This window comes from Nerophis ophidion, linkage group LG28, assembly GCF_033978795.1.
Source record: "Nerophis ophidion isolate RoL-2023_Sa linkage group LG28, RoL_Noph_v1.0, whole genome shotgun sequence".
In the NCBI taxonomy this organism is placed as follows: Eukaryota; Metazoa; Chordata; class Actinopteri; order Syngnathiformes; family Syngnathidae; genus Nerophis; species Nerophis ophidion.
This window is the reverse complement of record NC_084638.1, coordinates 11,383,747-11,398,602: the sequence shown is the minus strand read 5'-3', so window position 1 is coordinate 11,398,602 and position 14,856 is coordinate 11,383,747. Positions and strand designations below refer to the sequence as shown.

At 39.8% G+C, this 14,856-nt stretch overlaps 1 protein-coding gene across 1 annotated transcript in view; it reads right to left on the bottom strand.

The window, feature by feature from the left end:
* Positions 1–14,856, bottom strand: part of tox4a (TOX high mobility group box family member 4 a) — a 37,776-nt gene that overhangs the window by 9,494 nt on the left and 13,426 nt on the right. Inside the window, exons 4-7 of the mRNA XM_061890405.1 lie at positions 12,600–12,806; positions 8,187–8,486; positions 2,545–2,625; positions 189–860 (exon numbers count right to left, since the gene is read on the bottom strand). Coding sequence (XP_061746389.1) covers positions 189–860; positions 2,545–2,625; positions 8,187–8,486; positions 12,600–12,806 — 1,260 coding nt within the window. The remainder of the gene's footprint in view (positions 1–188; positions 861–2,544; positions 2,626–8,186; positions 8,487–12,599; positions 12,807–14,856) is intronic.

The following is a 14,856-nucleotide window of genomic DNA, read 5'->3' as shown; positions in this document are numbered from 1 at the left end:
AAAGTGTCTTGCTCGAGGACACAACGGCAGTGACTAGGATGGCGGAAGCGGGAATCGAACCTGCAACCCTCAAGTTGCTGGCACGGCCACTCTACCAACCGAGCCATACCGCAGAAAAAAAGAGGATGGCCGCAACTAAAGTCCTGATCAGTCGCCGACACAAGAAGATGATAAAGATAAATACGTACCTCGTCTGACGGCAGCGTCTCCGAGATGACCTTCTCTCGCTGACCCGCGGACTCGGCGGAATTGACCACACGCACGGTGGCCGCGGGTGCGGATGAGGACAGGGTGGAATTCCCCGTGACGGGGACCATGACGGACAGCAAGTCCTTCTTCTGAAAAGAAGCGGGGAGTATTTTTATCTTGAGGGGAGGCGGCTGGGCCACCGTGATGAACACGGGGGCGCTTCCTCCCTCGCGGGGCTTGGCCTGCAAGCGCGGCGGCGCCGGCGCCATCTGCTGGAGCGGCGGCGGCGGCGGGGCGTTCTGCATCTGCTGCAAAGGCGGCGGCTGGCGGGGGGCGCCGGCTAGCAGGAGAGTGGGCTGCAGGCCGTGGACGCCGCCGGGCAGCAGCGTGACGAACTGCGCCCCCGCCTGGAGCATGTGCTTGGGGATTATGATCTTGGTGATGGCCTGGGTCGTCGGCACGGGTTTGTTCGCCCCCGTGCGGGACCGCGTCGCCATCTCCGGGACGTCCAGGATTATGTTGGAGGCGCAGATGTTGGTGATGGTGTTCTGCTCGGGGTCGTGTACCGGCCGGACCACCTGCTGACCTACGGAGGGGACGATGACCGCGGGAGTTTGGGTGACCTCGGGCGGAGGTGGCGAAGGCGACGCCTCCATTTCCTCGGCGGGAGGCTGGTGGGAGAGGAGATGACACGCTAATAACTACATCAGGCAAATTCCTGAAGGAATTGAGTGTGAATGTTCCAATGCTGACAGAATGTAGTATGAATGTAAGAAGAGTTTGAATGTGGAAGAGTTTGAATTTCCAGGAAAACCGGAATTTGGTTGGGAACTTGGGAAAGTGTTAGGTTCAATGTCCACCGGACGGTGGAAAGGTTGAAATGGGTTGAAAATGTGAAAGGAGTAGTCAAACTTAAAGGTGGGGAAAGGTTACAAAAAAACAGGAATTCCTGGAAATGGTTTGAATGTTGAAGAGTTTGAATTTCCAGGAAAACCGGAATTTGGTTTGGAACTTGGGAAAGTGTTAGTTTCAATGTCAAGGATGAGTGGAACGGTTGAAATGGGTTGAAAATGTGAAAGGAGTTTGCCGAACTTAAGGGTGGAAATAGGTTACCAGAAAATGGGAATTCCTGGAAATGGTTTGAATGTTGAAGAGTTTGAATGTCCAGGAAAACCGGAATTTGGTTCGGAACTTGGGAAAGTGTTAGTTTCGATGTCAAGGACGAGTGGAACAGTTGAAATGGGTTGAAAAATGTGAAAGGAGTAGTCGAACTTAAGGGTGGAAACAGGTTACCGAAAAAAAAAAGGGAATTCCTGGAAATAGTTTGAATGCTGAATAGTTTGAATTTCCACAAAAAAACGGAATTTGGTTCGGAACTTGGGAAAGTGTTAGTTTCAATGTCAAGGATGAGTGGAACGGCTGAAAAATGTGAAAGGAGTCGTCTAACTTAAGAGTGGAAACAGGTTACCAAAAAACTGGAATTCCTGGAAATGGTTTGAATGTTGAAAATATTGAATTTCCAGGAAAACCGTAATTTGTTTTGGAACTTGGGAATGTGTTGGTGTCAATGTCAAGGATGAGTGGAACGGTTGAAATGGGTTGAAAAATGTGAAAAGATTAGTCGAACTTAAGGGTGGAAACAGGTTACCAAAAAATGGGAATTCCTGGAAATGGTTTGAATGTTGAAGAGTTTGAATGTCCAGGAAAACCGGAATTTGGTTCGGAACTTGGGAAAGTGTTAGTTTCGATGTCAAGGACGAGTGGAACAGTTGAAATGGGTTGAAAAATGTGAAAGGAGTAGTCGAACTTAAAGGTGGAAACAGGTTACCAAAAAATGGGTATTCCTGGAAATGGTTTGAATGTTGAAGAGTTTGAATTTCCAGGAAAACCGGAATTTCATTTGGAACTTGGGAAAGTGTTAGTTTCAATGGTTGAAAAATGTGAAAGGAGTGGTCGAACTTAAGGGTGTAAATAGGTAAAAATAATAGTTTGAATTTCCAGAATGGTGGAATATGTTGAAGGTGGAATAGTTTGAATAGGCTGAAACATGTGAAAATGGTGAAAGTTTGAAAAAAAAAAAACACATTTTGAATGGGAAAAAATGTCATGGAAAACCTGGAATTCTGGAAAATCTATTTTTGGATATTGTCAAGGGAAAGCCTGTAATTCCCGAATAGGCTGGACAGTTTGAAGTTGGAACGCTTTGAATCAGGTGAAAAATGTTAAAAATCTGGAGAAGAATAATAATAAGTTGCAGAATAAATAGATTAATTTTGGTGTAAAAAATCATATGTGTGAATATTTTGGAGCATTCACACAATAAATAAAACTCGTTAAGAGATAAAACAATCTTACCTGTGACAGCTGATTGGCTCGATAAACTGCCAGGGCTTTTAAGTACTCCTTCTTTGCAGTGTCCGTCTTCCTTTTATACACCTGCAAGGACACAGACAGTAGATTTACTACAACTTCAACAACTACTTTTGGTAGTACAATATTTCTTCTTTCGGCTTTTAACTATCAATATTTTGGAAGGTACAGTCGTGGTCAAAAGTTTACGTACACTTGTAAAGAACATAATGTCATGGCTGTCTACAACTCTTATTTTTTTGTGATGGGGTGATTGGAGCACATACTTGTTGGCCACAAAAAAACATTCATAAAGTTTGGTTCTTTTATGAATTTATTATGGGTCTACTGAAAATGTGACTTGGTCAAAAGTATACATACAGCAATGTTAATATTTGGCAAGTTTCGCTGCAATAAAGCGCTTTTGGTAGCCATCCACAAGTTTCTGCTTGAATTTTTGACCACTCCTCTTGACAAAATAGGACCAGTTCCGCCAAATTTGTTGGTTTTTGGACATGGACTTGTTTCTTCAGCATTGTCCACAGGTTTGACGTCTGACCACAGAACTTTCCTCCAGAATATCTTATCTTTTTGAATTTTTGACCATTCCTCTTGACAAAATAGGACCAGTTCCGCCAAATTTGTTGGTTTTCGGACATGGACTTGTTTCTTCAGCATTGTCCACACGTTTGACGTCTGACCACAGAACTTTCCTCCAGAATATCTTATCTTTTTCAATGTCAGATGAAACAAAAATGGAGCTTTTAGGCCACAATACCCAGCAATATGTTTGGGGGGTGAAAAGGTGAGGCCTTTAATCATAAGAACAACATCCCTACCGTCAAGCATGGTGGTGGTAGTATTATACTCTGGGCCTGTTTTGCCGCCAATGGAACTGGTGCTTTACAGAGAGTGAATGGGACAATGAAAAAGGAGGATTACCTCCAAATTCTTCAGGACAAGCTAAAATCATCAGCCCAGAGGTTGGGTTTTGGGGGCAACGGGACAATGACCTCAAACACACGTCAAAAGTGGTAAAGGAAAGGCAAAATCAGGCTAGAACAGGGGTCGGGAAATGCCCGCTCACCTGCTTCCCGGGCACTAATCAGAGGCAGTATTTAAGCTCGTCTTTGCCAGTCAGTCGCCCTGTGCTGACTTGTTTAATGCCATGCCAAGTAAGTTTTGTTTGATTTATGTTCATAGTCTGTTTATGCGTTAGCTTTGTTCCTTAGCCCAAGTTGTGCCTCCGCTGTGACATAAAATACTTCTTACCATTAATGCGACTTCTTGAACAGGTGCGGTAGAAACGGATGGATGGATTTAAATGCATGAGAATGTTTTATATTTTCTACGTTATTTTTAGCACTGTGATTACCAGCAAAATTATTCATAATTATCGCGTTAAGCAATGTCAGCTAAGATTTATCCGAGAGCCAGATGCAGTCATCAAAAGAGCCACATCTGGCTCTAGAGCCATAGGTTCCCTACCCCTGGGCTAGAATGAAGGTTTTAGAATGGCCTTCCCAAAGTCCTGACTAAAACGTGCAAATACACTCCAGTACTGAAATGAAGGCTAAAAGAGCATGAAGGGGAGCCTTTAAAAAAAAAATTACTACAATATTTTTCGGAGTATAAGTCGCTCCGAAATAGTCCCGTCCAAAGGCAAAAGCCAGTAACTCAATTTTGGTCAAAACTGAGCTGATAATAATTTTGGAGTTCCTAGGTGATATGCTTTACATTAGTGTATGCGATATTGTAATTTTTTCCGTAAGTAAGCTGTTACGCGCACGGCAGGACCTAGCAACTACCACATAACCGCGTAGATACAATAGAAAAACCTAGTATCTCAAGGGACCAATCCGAGCTTCTTTGTCAGTCGCCTTTTTGTCTTTAATGAGACATTTGCACCAATGGGGGCCGACGGTCAACCTGATTATGTGATATTATGGCACGAGGCGATATTTGGAGGATTGGCCCAGGACGTTGCAAGCATGTATTGTTCTTGATTCTTCCCCTTGCATACTCTTTTGGGCAGATAACTGTGGAGGTCAAAATAAAAACTGGACGCTGTACACGGACGGCTCTTGTCCAATGTGCAAACGCAAAAATATAGCCTTAAAAATGATTTTAGGATTTTTAAACACGTATACCTTTTTACCTTTTAAATTCCTTCCTCTTCTTTCCTGACAATTTAAATCAATGTTCAAGTACATTTATTTTTTATATTGTAAAGAATAATACATACATTTTTATTTAATTCTGCATTTTAGCTTCTGTTTTTTCGATGAAGAATATTAGTGAAATATTTCTTCAAACTTATTATGAGTAAAATTAAAAAAATATATATGTCTTTGTTAGAAATATAGCTTGCTCCAAATTGTTATATATTCTAACAAAGTGCAGATTGGATTTTAACATATTTAAAACATGTCATCAAAATTCTAAAATTAATTTTAATCAAGAAAAATTACTAATGATGTTCCATAAATTATTTTTTTTAATTTTTTCAAATGAGCTAGTTTTTCTCTTCTTTTTTTTGGTTGAATTTAGAATTTTAAAGAGTCGAAATATATTTATAAAAATATTCATCTGTTTCTATATATATATATATATATCCATCCATCCATCCATCATATAATATAAACAGTTCCTATTTTCTGGATTTTTAAACAATTTCGGACCTTTTTCTGACTTTTCCTCAATTTGTCCCCCACTTTCGATGGTTCACTTCTGGGTGCCTTTTGGTCATCCCCGGGGGTCCCGGGACTCGTGCGACTCACTGCGGGACTCGTGGAACTCAATCCTGGGTAGGATTTTTAAACAATTTCGGACCTTTTTCCGACTTTTCCTCAATTTCCCTCCCACTTTCGATGGATCACTTCTGGGTGTCTTTTGGTCATTCCCGGGGGCCCCGGGGCTCGTGCAGCTCGCTGCGGGACTCGTGGAACTCAACCCTGGGTAGGATTTTTAAACAATTTCGGACCTTTTTCCTCAATTTTTCCCCCACTTTCGATGGTTCACTTCTGGGTGTGTTTTGGTCATCCCCGGGGGTCCCGGGGCTCGTGCAGCTCGCTGCGGGACTTGTGGAACTCAATCCTGGGTAGGATTTTTAAACAATTTCGGACCTTTTTCCGACTTTTCCTCAATTTGTCCCCCGCTTTCGATGGTTCACTTCTGGGTGTGTTTTGGTCATTCCCGGGGGCTCCGGGACTCGTGCAACTCACTGCGGGACTTGTGGAACTCAATCCTGGGTAGGATTTTTAAACAATTTCGGACCTTTTTCCGACTTTTCCTCAATTTTTCCCCCACTTTCGATGGTTCACTTCTGGGTGTGTTTTGGTCATCCCCGGGGGTCCCGGGGCTCGTGCAGCTCGCTGCGGGACTTGTGGAACTCAATCCTGGGTAGGATTTTTAAACAATTTCGGACCTTTTTCCGACTTTTCCTCAATTTGTCCCCCACTTTCGATGGTTCACTTCTGGGTGTGTTTTGGTCATCCCCGGGGGTCCCGGGGCTCGTGCAGCTCGCTGCGGGACTTGTGGAACTCAATCCTGGGTAGGATTTTTAAACAATTTCGGACCTTTTTCCGACTTTTCCTCAATTTTTCCCCCACTTTCGATGGTTCACTTCTGGGTGTGTTTTGGTCATCCCCGGGGGTCCCGGGGCTCGTGCAGCTCGCTGAGGGACTTGTGGAACTCAATCCTGGGTAGGATTTTTAAACAATTTCGGACCTTTTTCCGACTTTTCCTCAATTTGTCCCCCACTTTCGATGGTTCACTTCTGGGTGTGTTTTGGTCATTCCCGGGGGCCCCGGGGCTTGTGCAGCTCACTGCGGGACTCGTGGAACTCAATCCTGGGTAAGATTTTTAAACAATTTCGGACCTTTTTCCGACTTTTCCTCAATTCTTCCCCCACTTTCGATGGTTCACTTCTGGGTGTGTTTTGGTCATTCCCGGGGGCCCCGGGGCTCGTGCAGCTCGCTGCGGGACTCGTGGAACTCAACCCTGGGTAGGATTTTTTAACAATTTCGGACCTTTTTCCGACTTTTCCCCATTTTTCTGGGGAAATATGACAGAGCGTCCAAGCGGGTGTTCCCCATATATTATATTATAAACGTGTTTCTATATATATATATATTGTGAGAAATCAATACGATGATCAGTGTTTCCACAAAGATAAATATCATTAATTATTAAAAATAAAATAAAGGTAAATTGAGCAAATTGGCTATTTCTGGCAATTTATTTAAGTGTGTATCAAACTGGTAGCCCTTGGCATTAATCAGTACCCAAGAAGTAGCTCTTGCTTTCAAAAAGGTTGAGTGTACAGAGCAGGGGTAGGGAACCTATGGCTCTGGAGCCTCTTTTGATGACCGCACCTGGCTCTCAGATAAATCTTAGCTGACATTGCTTAACGCGATAATTATGAATAATTTCGCTGGTAATCACAGTGCTGAAAATAACGTGCAAAATACAAAAAATTCTCATGCATTTAAATCCATCCATCCGTTTTCTACCGCACCTGTTCAAGAAGTTGCATTAATGGTAAGAAGTATTTTATGTCACGATTGGGGGGGGGGGGAGTTGCAGATTGCTGCGGGGTCGTTCTCCCAGGAAGGCAGACGGACTACTCGGGACATGGCATTTAGGTAAAAACATGATTTCATTTTAACTAAAAAAATACACACAAAAAAAAAATCGCTCACAGCGGAGGCACAACTTGGGCTAAAAATACAAAGCTAACGCATGAGTGAAGTGAATTGTGTGAAGTGAATTATATTTATATAGCGCTTTTTCTCTAGTGACTCAAAGCGCTTTACATAGTGAAACCCAATAACTAATTTTTACATTTAAACCAGTGTGGGTGGCACTGGGAGCAGGTGGGTAAAGTGTCTTGCCCAAGGACACAACGGCAGTAACTCGGACAGACTAAGAACATAAATCAAACAAAACTTACTTGGCATGAAGCATGAAGCACGAAACTATGGCAAGGCATGAAACAAGTCAGCGCAGGGCGACTGACTGGCAAAGACAAGCTTAAATACTGCCTCTGATTAGTGCTCAGGAAGCAGGTGAGCAGGCATTTTGTCCACCAGAGACAGGTGGACAAAATGAGTAACCAAGGAAACCAGACAAGGCAGTGGAAAAAACAGGAACTTAAAAAGTCCAAAGGACAAACAGCACATGGCCAAACAAAAACATGATCAACAGACATGACAATTTATTTATTATTGGTTAGCTTCAGGATAAAAATGTTATTAAAAAGAATAAGAGACTTATTATACTCTAAAAATGTTGGTCTTACTTAAAAATGCACGCATTTAGTTGTATTCAGTGTTAAAAAATATGATATGTCTCTCACGGAAATACATTTTGAAATATTTGGCTTTCATGGCTCTCTCAGCCAAAAAGGTTCCCGACCCCTGGTACAGAGTATATATTTATATATAAATATATATATAAATATATACACACACGCACACATTCTGTATTTTTTTGGTGCTTAAGTAGAATCTGAGGTTTGGGTTCACGCTATTTTTTACGTTGGAATCCATGCGAACTAAAATGAGGCCCCTGGTCTATCAACTTCGGTGGATTAGTCCCTAGACAGACAAGATACAAATGCTGCATATGCAAGAAAGCGTGCACACCTGTTTCTGCTCCTCAGCCAGACTGTCCCACATGGACGCCACGATCTTCGACACCTCTCCGAAAGAGGCGTTGGGATTCTGGCCCTTGATGGCGGCCTGGGTGTCTCTAAAGAACAGGGCGTACGCAGAAACGGGCTTTTGGGGCTCGTTGGGGTCTTTCTTCTTCCTCCCTTTTTTCGCCGCCGCTGCCAGCTGTTGCGCGGTGCCAGGGCTCCCCAGGACCCTTTTGGCTGAGACGGAGGACTGCGGAGCTGGTTGGGATGAGGACTGGGACATGGGGGAGTCTACCAGCACACTCCTCTGTTGGAGAACAACACATCAGTTTGAGTTGCCAGACCACGGAGATGGGATCTTGAGGAGCCATTCCTTTCAAAAACCTCTATGTAGGTCTCACTTAGACCTACATTTCAATTGTTTATTTTAACAAGGAAACGATCAATTAGTTATACGATAAAATCATCAGAATAATGTCAATTCCAGACTATAAGATGCTACTTTTTCCCTACGCTTTGAACACTGCGGCTTACAAAAATGGTGTAGCTAATTTATGGATTTTTCCAATATTTTGTGTTCAACAGTTTTCTTTCAACACAATCAGAGACATTGAAAAGGTGTGTAATTGATTGTGGTATGGCGCCATCTTTTGGACGTGTTCGCTCACTGCGGGTTGAACAACTACAGTATTCCCATCAGTTTAGTGCTTTCAGCCGTTTGGTCTTCTAGTCATCCATAGCGTTTCTACTCGGATGGATTCTTCATTCGTCACATCAAGCGAGGTTTCTGTGTTTTAAAATATAACTAAAACTATTCCTATGTACTAAACCGTCCCATTTGTTATGTCTGTAGGAGTGCTTTCATGCATATTTGTAAATGCCATCGTGATGTAACGAAGGGCATTAGCCAATATGATACACATTTAAGATTATCTGCGTTAATATCATTATCTTACAACGGCATTCTTTTTGTATTGTTTCAGCTTCACAAATTCCTCAGTAAATTCAACAAAACATCACTGTGGAGTTATAGAGTCCGTTTAGCTGATTGGAAAGCTAGCTTCCGCAGTTCGTGGGTCTATGATAATGACTTCTGTTTTGTTTGATCAGCCGTTTTACTGCCGTGTTACAGTCCCTTTTCGGAAAAAATTAGGGTTTGTATATAATTTTACACAATTTTTCTGTGTAAATGACTCGTTTTACAACAAATATGCTTGCGGCCTTTAGTCCGGTCTGGCTAATACATGGACAAAAAAATGTATTTTAATATTTAGCGGGTGTGGCTTATATACAGGTGCGCACTATAGTCCGGAAAATACGCTAATTTAATTTACACAAATATTACTCTACTGGTGAGAGATATTCTGAAATACTGGCTATAATCGTATTTAGGAACCGAATGTCCCTTTGGGACAGAGGACACTATTGTATTTCTAAGGTTTTATTATTATTATTATTATACCGCCGCCTCTTTGAGCTGTAATTTGACCCCTTTAACATGCTTCAAAACTCACCAAATTTAATACACACACATCAGGACTGGCAAAAATTGCCATCTAATCAAAAACCGCAACTCAAAATTGCGCTCTAGCGCCCCCTAGGAAAAAACACAGAAAAAAACTGATTGTAACTTCCGTTACGAATGTCGTAGAGACATGAAACAAAAACCTCTATGTAGGTCTGACTTAGACCTTCATTTCATACACTGACTTCCTTCAACAAAAATCAACAGAAAGTTGGCAAAAACCACTTAAAAAAAAAAAGTTTCCTAAAAAATTTAATTTTGACCTCTTTGAGCTGTAATTTGACCCCCTTAAAACACTTCAAAACTCACCAAACTGGACACACACATCAGGACTGGCAAAAATTGCGATCTAATAAAAAATAAAAAAAAACCTCTAAATTGCGCTCTAGCGCCCCCTAGGAATAAAACACAGACAAAACTGCTCTTAGGAAGAAAACACAGACAAAACTGCTTGTAACTTCCAGTAGAATTGTAGTAGAGACATGAAACAAAAACCTGTATGTAGGTCTCACTTAGACCTACATTTCATTCATTTACATCCTTCAGCAAAAATCAACAGGAAGTTGGCAATTACCCCTTCAAAACAAAAGTTTTGTAAAAACCTGTCACCTTTTTTCAAACATTATCTCCTCTGAGAGCGCTAGGAAAGCACAGGAAAGAGATTGAACTTTTCTGATTAAAAGTTGCGTAAAGAGTTTTTCTAACTGCTCCGGTTTTGATTTTACGAGCCTTCAAAGAACCAGCTGATGCTGCTGCCGTCTCAAGATGGCCGCTTAAAAGCAGGAAGCGCCAGCGTGACCACACAATGCAGAGAAGGTAGGTAGTGTGCGGGTAAAGATATGTTGAATGGGTGAAAGAAGTAGGCACCAGTTTGACACCAGGATACAGAGAAGGTAGGTAATGTTCAGGTAAAGATATGTTGAATGGGTGAAAGAAGTAGGCACCAGTTTGACACCAGGATACAGAGAAGGTAGGTAATGTGCAGGTAAATATATGTTGTCTGGGTGATGGCAGGAAGCACCAGCGTGTATGGGTGAAAGAAAGAAGCACCAGTGTGACCCCAGGTTGCAGGGAAGGTAGGTAATGTGCAGGTAAAGATATGTTGTCTGGGTGATGGCAGGAAACACCAGCAAAAGTTGGTCCTGTCTATCGCTGCTTGCAGCTCTAATTTTTGTTGTGTTTTCATTAAAAACGTTCCAAAAGGTGGCGCTGTATTTCCATGCTATGGCAGTGACATCAGTAGTTTGAGTTTACCCTCACCTAAAAAAAATGTGTAGCAATATAGCAAAAAAAAAAAACACAATATGCACAAAAAGCATAAATAAAACTATAATAAAAAATAGGACATAATAAAAATGTGAGTACAGAATGTACTAGCATACCTGGCGTGTGGAAGCTTGAAGTAATACCCTTTAGAATAATTAATCCGCAAAGTGAATTTAAATACAAATAAATATAATAATAAATACAATTAAAACTAAAAATAATGTTCAAAAAATATATAAAAATGTTTATATATATTCAGGTTTTCTGTGGTTTATCCGTTATCGTTTACCGGCCCGCCACACATTCTGCAAAAATTGCAAAATTGATAGTAATGCAAAAATAAAAATAAAAACATTTTAAAAAAGAGGAATGCGGTGAAATCTAATGAGAAAAAGTGGCAATGTTTTGTCTTTTTATTTTTTTTCCATTGGTCAAAAAAAAAGGACAAAAAAATCTGTCATAATGAATTATTACTTAAAAATTATCACATTAAAAATGTTTTATGTGGAAAAAATATTGCCTATGTTGTGTGGTTGCCATACAAAAACATCAAAGTTTTGACAAAAGAGCATAAAAGAAACAAAATAAGAGTTCAAACTTAAAATCGACAGATATATCGGAAGTTGATCTTGGAATTTAAGTGTTAAAAGTAAAAAAAAAAAACGAATAAAAATGTATCACTTTATGAGTGGGGAACCTTTCCAATCTCAATTATATTTAGTAGGATTTTATTGAACTTTTCACTGTGATTACGCAAAAATATTAGGATTTTATTGAACTTTTCACTGGGATTACTCAAAAATATGAAATAATTAAAATCAATGGTGTCCTGCAATTTTGATCTTTGAGGGCTTTAATTGCTAAATAAAGGAACTCCTGAAGGAATCAATAAAGTACTATCTATCTATCTATCTATCCATCTAAATACTCAGTTTTACTATAAAAAAACAAAGTTGTCTTTGACAGAAAAGGCATAAAAACGTATTTGTTTTACTTTATATCAACCTCAAGTTGATATAGAGATTTACTGTAAGCATTAAATTAAAAAAAATAATAATAATTTGACTTATTTTTAACATTTTAGTGACTGAGACCCTCTATGCTCCCCAGGAGGCCTAAGGATTAAAAAAAAAAAATCCATATATTTTGTTATGGTTTGAAAATGAAAAGTGTCAAAATTGCCCCCGCATGCTTAAATTTTTCCGTGTGCGGCCCTCTGTGGAAAAAGTTTGGACACCCCTGCGTTATACAGTGCTCAATACCGGGCTAGAGCGGAATATACGTTAGGTCATGAAAAAACACAGAAACCTGCTAGGCTTGTAGGGATGATATATCGTTTAAAAATTGGAACAAGATGGTTTTCTTGAACACTTTTTACGCTTCAGTGTGAACAATTGGACATGTTCTAGTCGTCTACAATCGTCATTTTTGTTTTAAATGTGAGAATCTTTGCCGACACATTTAAGTCAGGAGATGCTGGAGAGGGGGCGGGGTCAAAGGCATCGTACGTACGATAATGTTTTTATCATCCCTACAAGCCTGTGAATCGGTTCTAAAAGAGCCGTTCGAAAGCCTGGAATGGGCCATGACGCTGCAGGACTAAGACCGGGGTGGTGAAGGGCCCCTCACCTTGAAGTCATCCATGTCCTCGTCTTGTAAGGAACCACCTGGGGACGAAGTGGGCGACAGCGGCTTGTGTTCTGAGGTCAGCGCCGTCTGGTTGATTGTGGTCAGCTGACTGCTTCCCATAAGGCCGTGGGTCATGTCGCCAAGTTGAACGTCGATGGTCATCGGGGACGAACTGCGAAAATGGGAGCCGCTGCTTTCCCCCAGCTCCTGAAAGCAGATTCAAAGTAGAGAATGAGTAGAATATGTGTGGAAAAGCACCGGTTCTCAACATTTTCTCATTTAGGTACCCTTGTGGAGGATTGTTTATCAGCAAAATACTATCTATAGTCATTTTGATAGTAGGCTAATATAGACACTTACATCATGTGTTGTCTTCATTATAACACTTATATAAGACTTTTAAATTTATTTTGATAATAGGCTAATACTTACATCATGTGTTGCCTTCATTGTAACACCTATATAAGTATTTTAAAGTCATTTTGATAGTAGGCTAATATAGACCTTACATCATGTGTTGCCTTCATTATAACACTTATATAAGACTTTTAAAGTCATTTTGATAGTAAGCTAATATAGCTAATTAGCCACTTACTTCATGTGTTGTCTTCATTATAACACTTATATATGACTATTAAGGTCATTTTGATAGTAGGCTAATATAGACACATGTGTTGCCTTCATTATAACACTTATAAGACTTTTAAAAATAATTTCGATAGTTGACTAATATAGCTAATATAGACACTTACTTCATGTGTTGTCTTCATTATAACACTTATATAAGACTTTTAAAGTCATTTTGATAGTAGGCTAATAGAGACACTTATGTCCCCTGTTGCCTTCATTATAACACTTCCATCCATCGATTTTCTACCGCTTATTCCCTTTTTGAGGTCGCGGCGTGGCGCTGATGAGGAGGCGACTTGTCCAGGGTGTACGCCGCCTTCCGCCCGATTGCATCTGAGATAGGCACCAGCGCCCCCCGCGACCCCAAAGGGAATAAGCGGTAGAAAATGGATGGATGGATAGACGCTTACGTCATGTGTTGCCTTCATTATAACACTTATATAAGACTTTTAAAGGCATTTTGATAGTAGGCTAATACAGACACTTCCATCATGTGATGCCTTCATTACAACAGAAAAGTATTTTAAAGGCATTTTGATAGTAGACTAATATAGACACTTCATGTGTTGTCTTCCTTATAACACTTATATAAGACTTTTAAAGTCATTTTGATAGTAGGCTAATATAGACACTTACTTCATGTGTTGTCTTCATTATAACAGAAAAGTATTTTAAAGTAATTTTGATAGTAGGGCAATACAGACACTTACTTCATGTGTTGTCTTCATTATAACACAAAAGTCTTCTAAAGTAATTTTGATAGTAGACTAATATAGACACTTCATGTGTTGTCTTCATTATAAACACTTATATAAGACTTTTAAAGTCATTTTGATAGTAGGCTAATATAGACACTTACATCATGTGTTGTCTTCATTATAACACTTATATAAGACTTTTAAAGTCATTTTGATAGTAGGCTAATATAGACACTTCCATCATGTGAGGCCTTCATTTTAACACTTATACAAGACTTTTAAAGTAATTCTGATAGTAGGCTAATATAGACACTTCCATCATGTGAGGCCTTCATTATAACAGAAAAGTATTTTAAAGTAATTTTGATAGTAGGCCAATACAGACACTTAGTTCATGTGTTGTTTTCATTATAACACTTATATAAGACTTTTAAAGTCATTTTGATAGTAAGCTAATATAGACACTTACTTCATGTGTTGTCTTCATTATAACACAAAAGTCTTTTAAAGTAATTTTGATAGTAGACTAATATAAACACTTAATTCATGTGTTGTCTTCATTATGACACTTATATAAGCCTTTTTAAGTTATTTTGATAATAGGCTAATATAGACACTTCCATCATGTGAGGCCTTCATTTTAACACCTATATAAGACTTTTAAAGTCATTTTGATAGTAGGCTAATGTAGACACTTCCATCATGTGATGCCTTCATTATAACACTTATATAAGACTTTTAAAGTAATTTTGATAGTAGGCTAATATAGACACTTCCATCATGTGATGCCTTCATTATAACAGAAAAGTATTTTAAAGTAATTTTGATAGTAGGCCAATACAGACACTTAGTTCATGTGTTGTCTTCATTATAACACTTATATAAGACTTTTAAAGTCATTTTGATAGTAGGCTAATATAGACACTTAC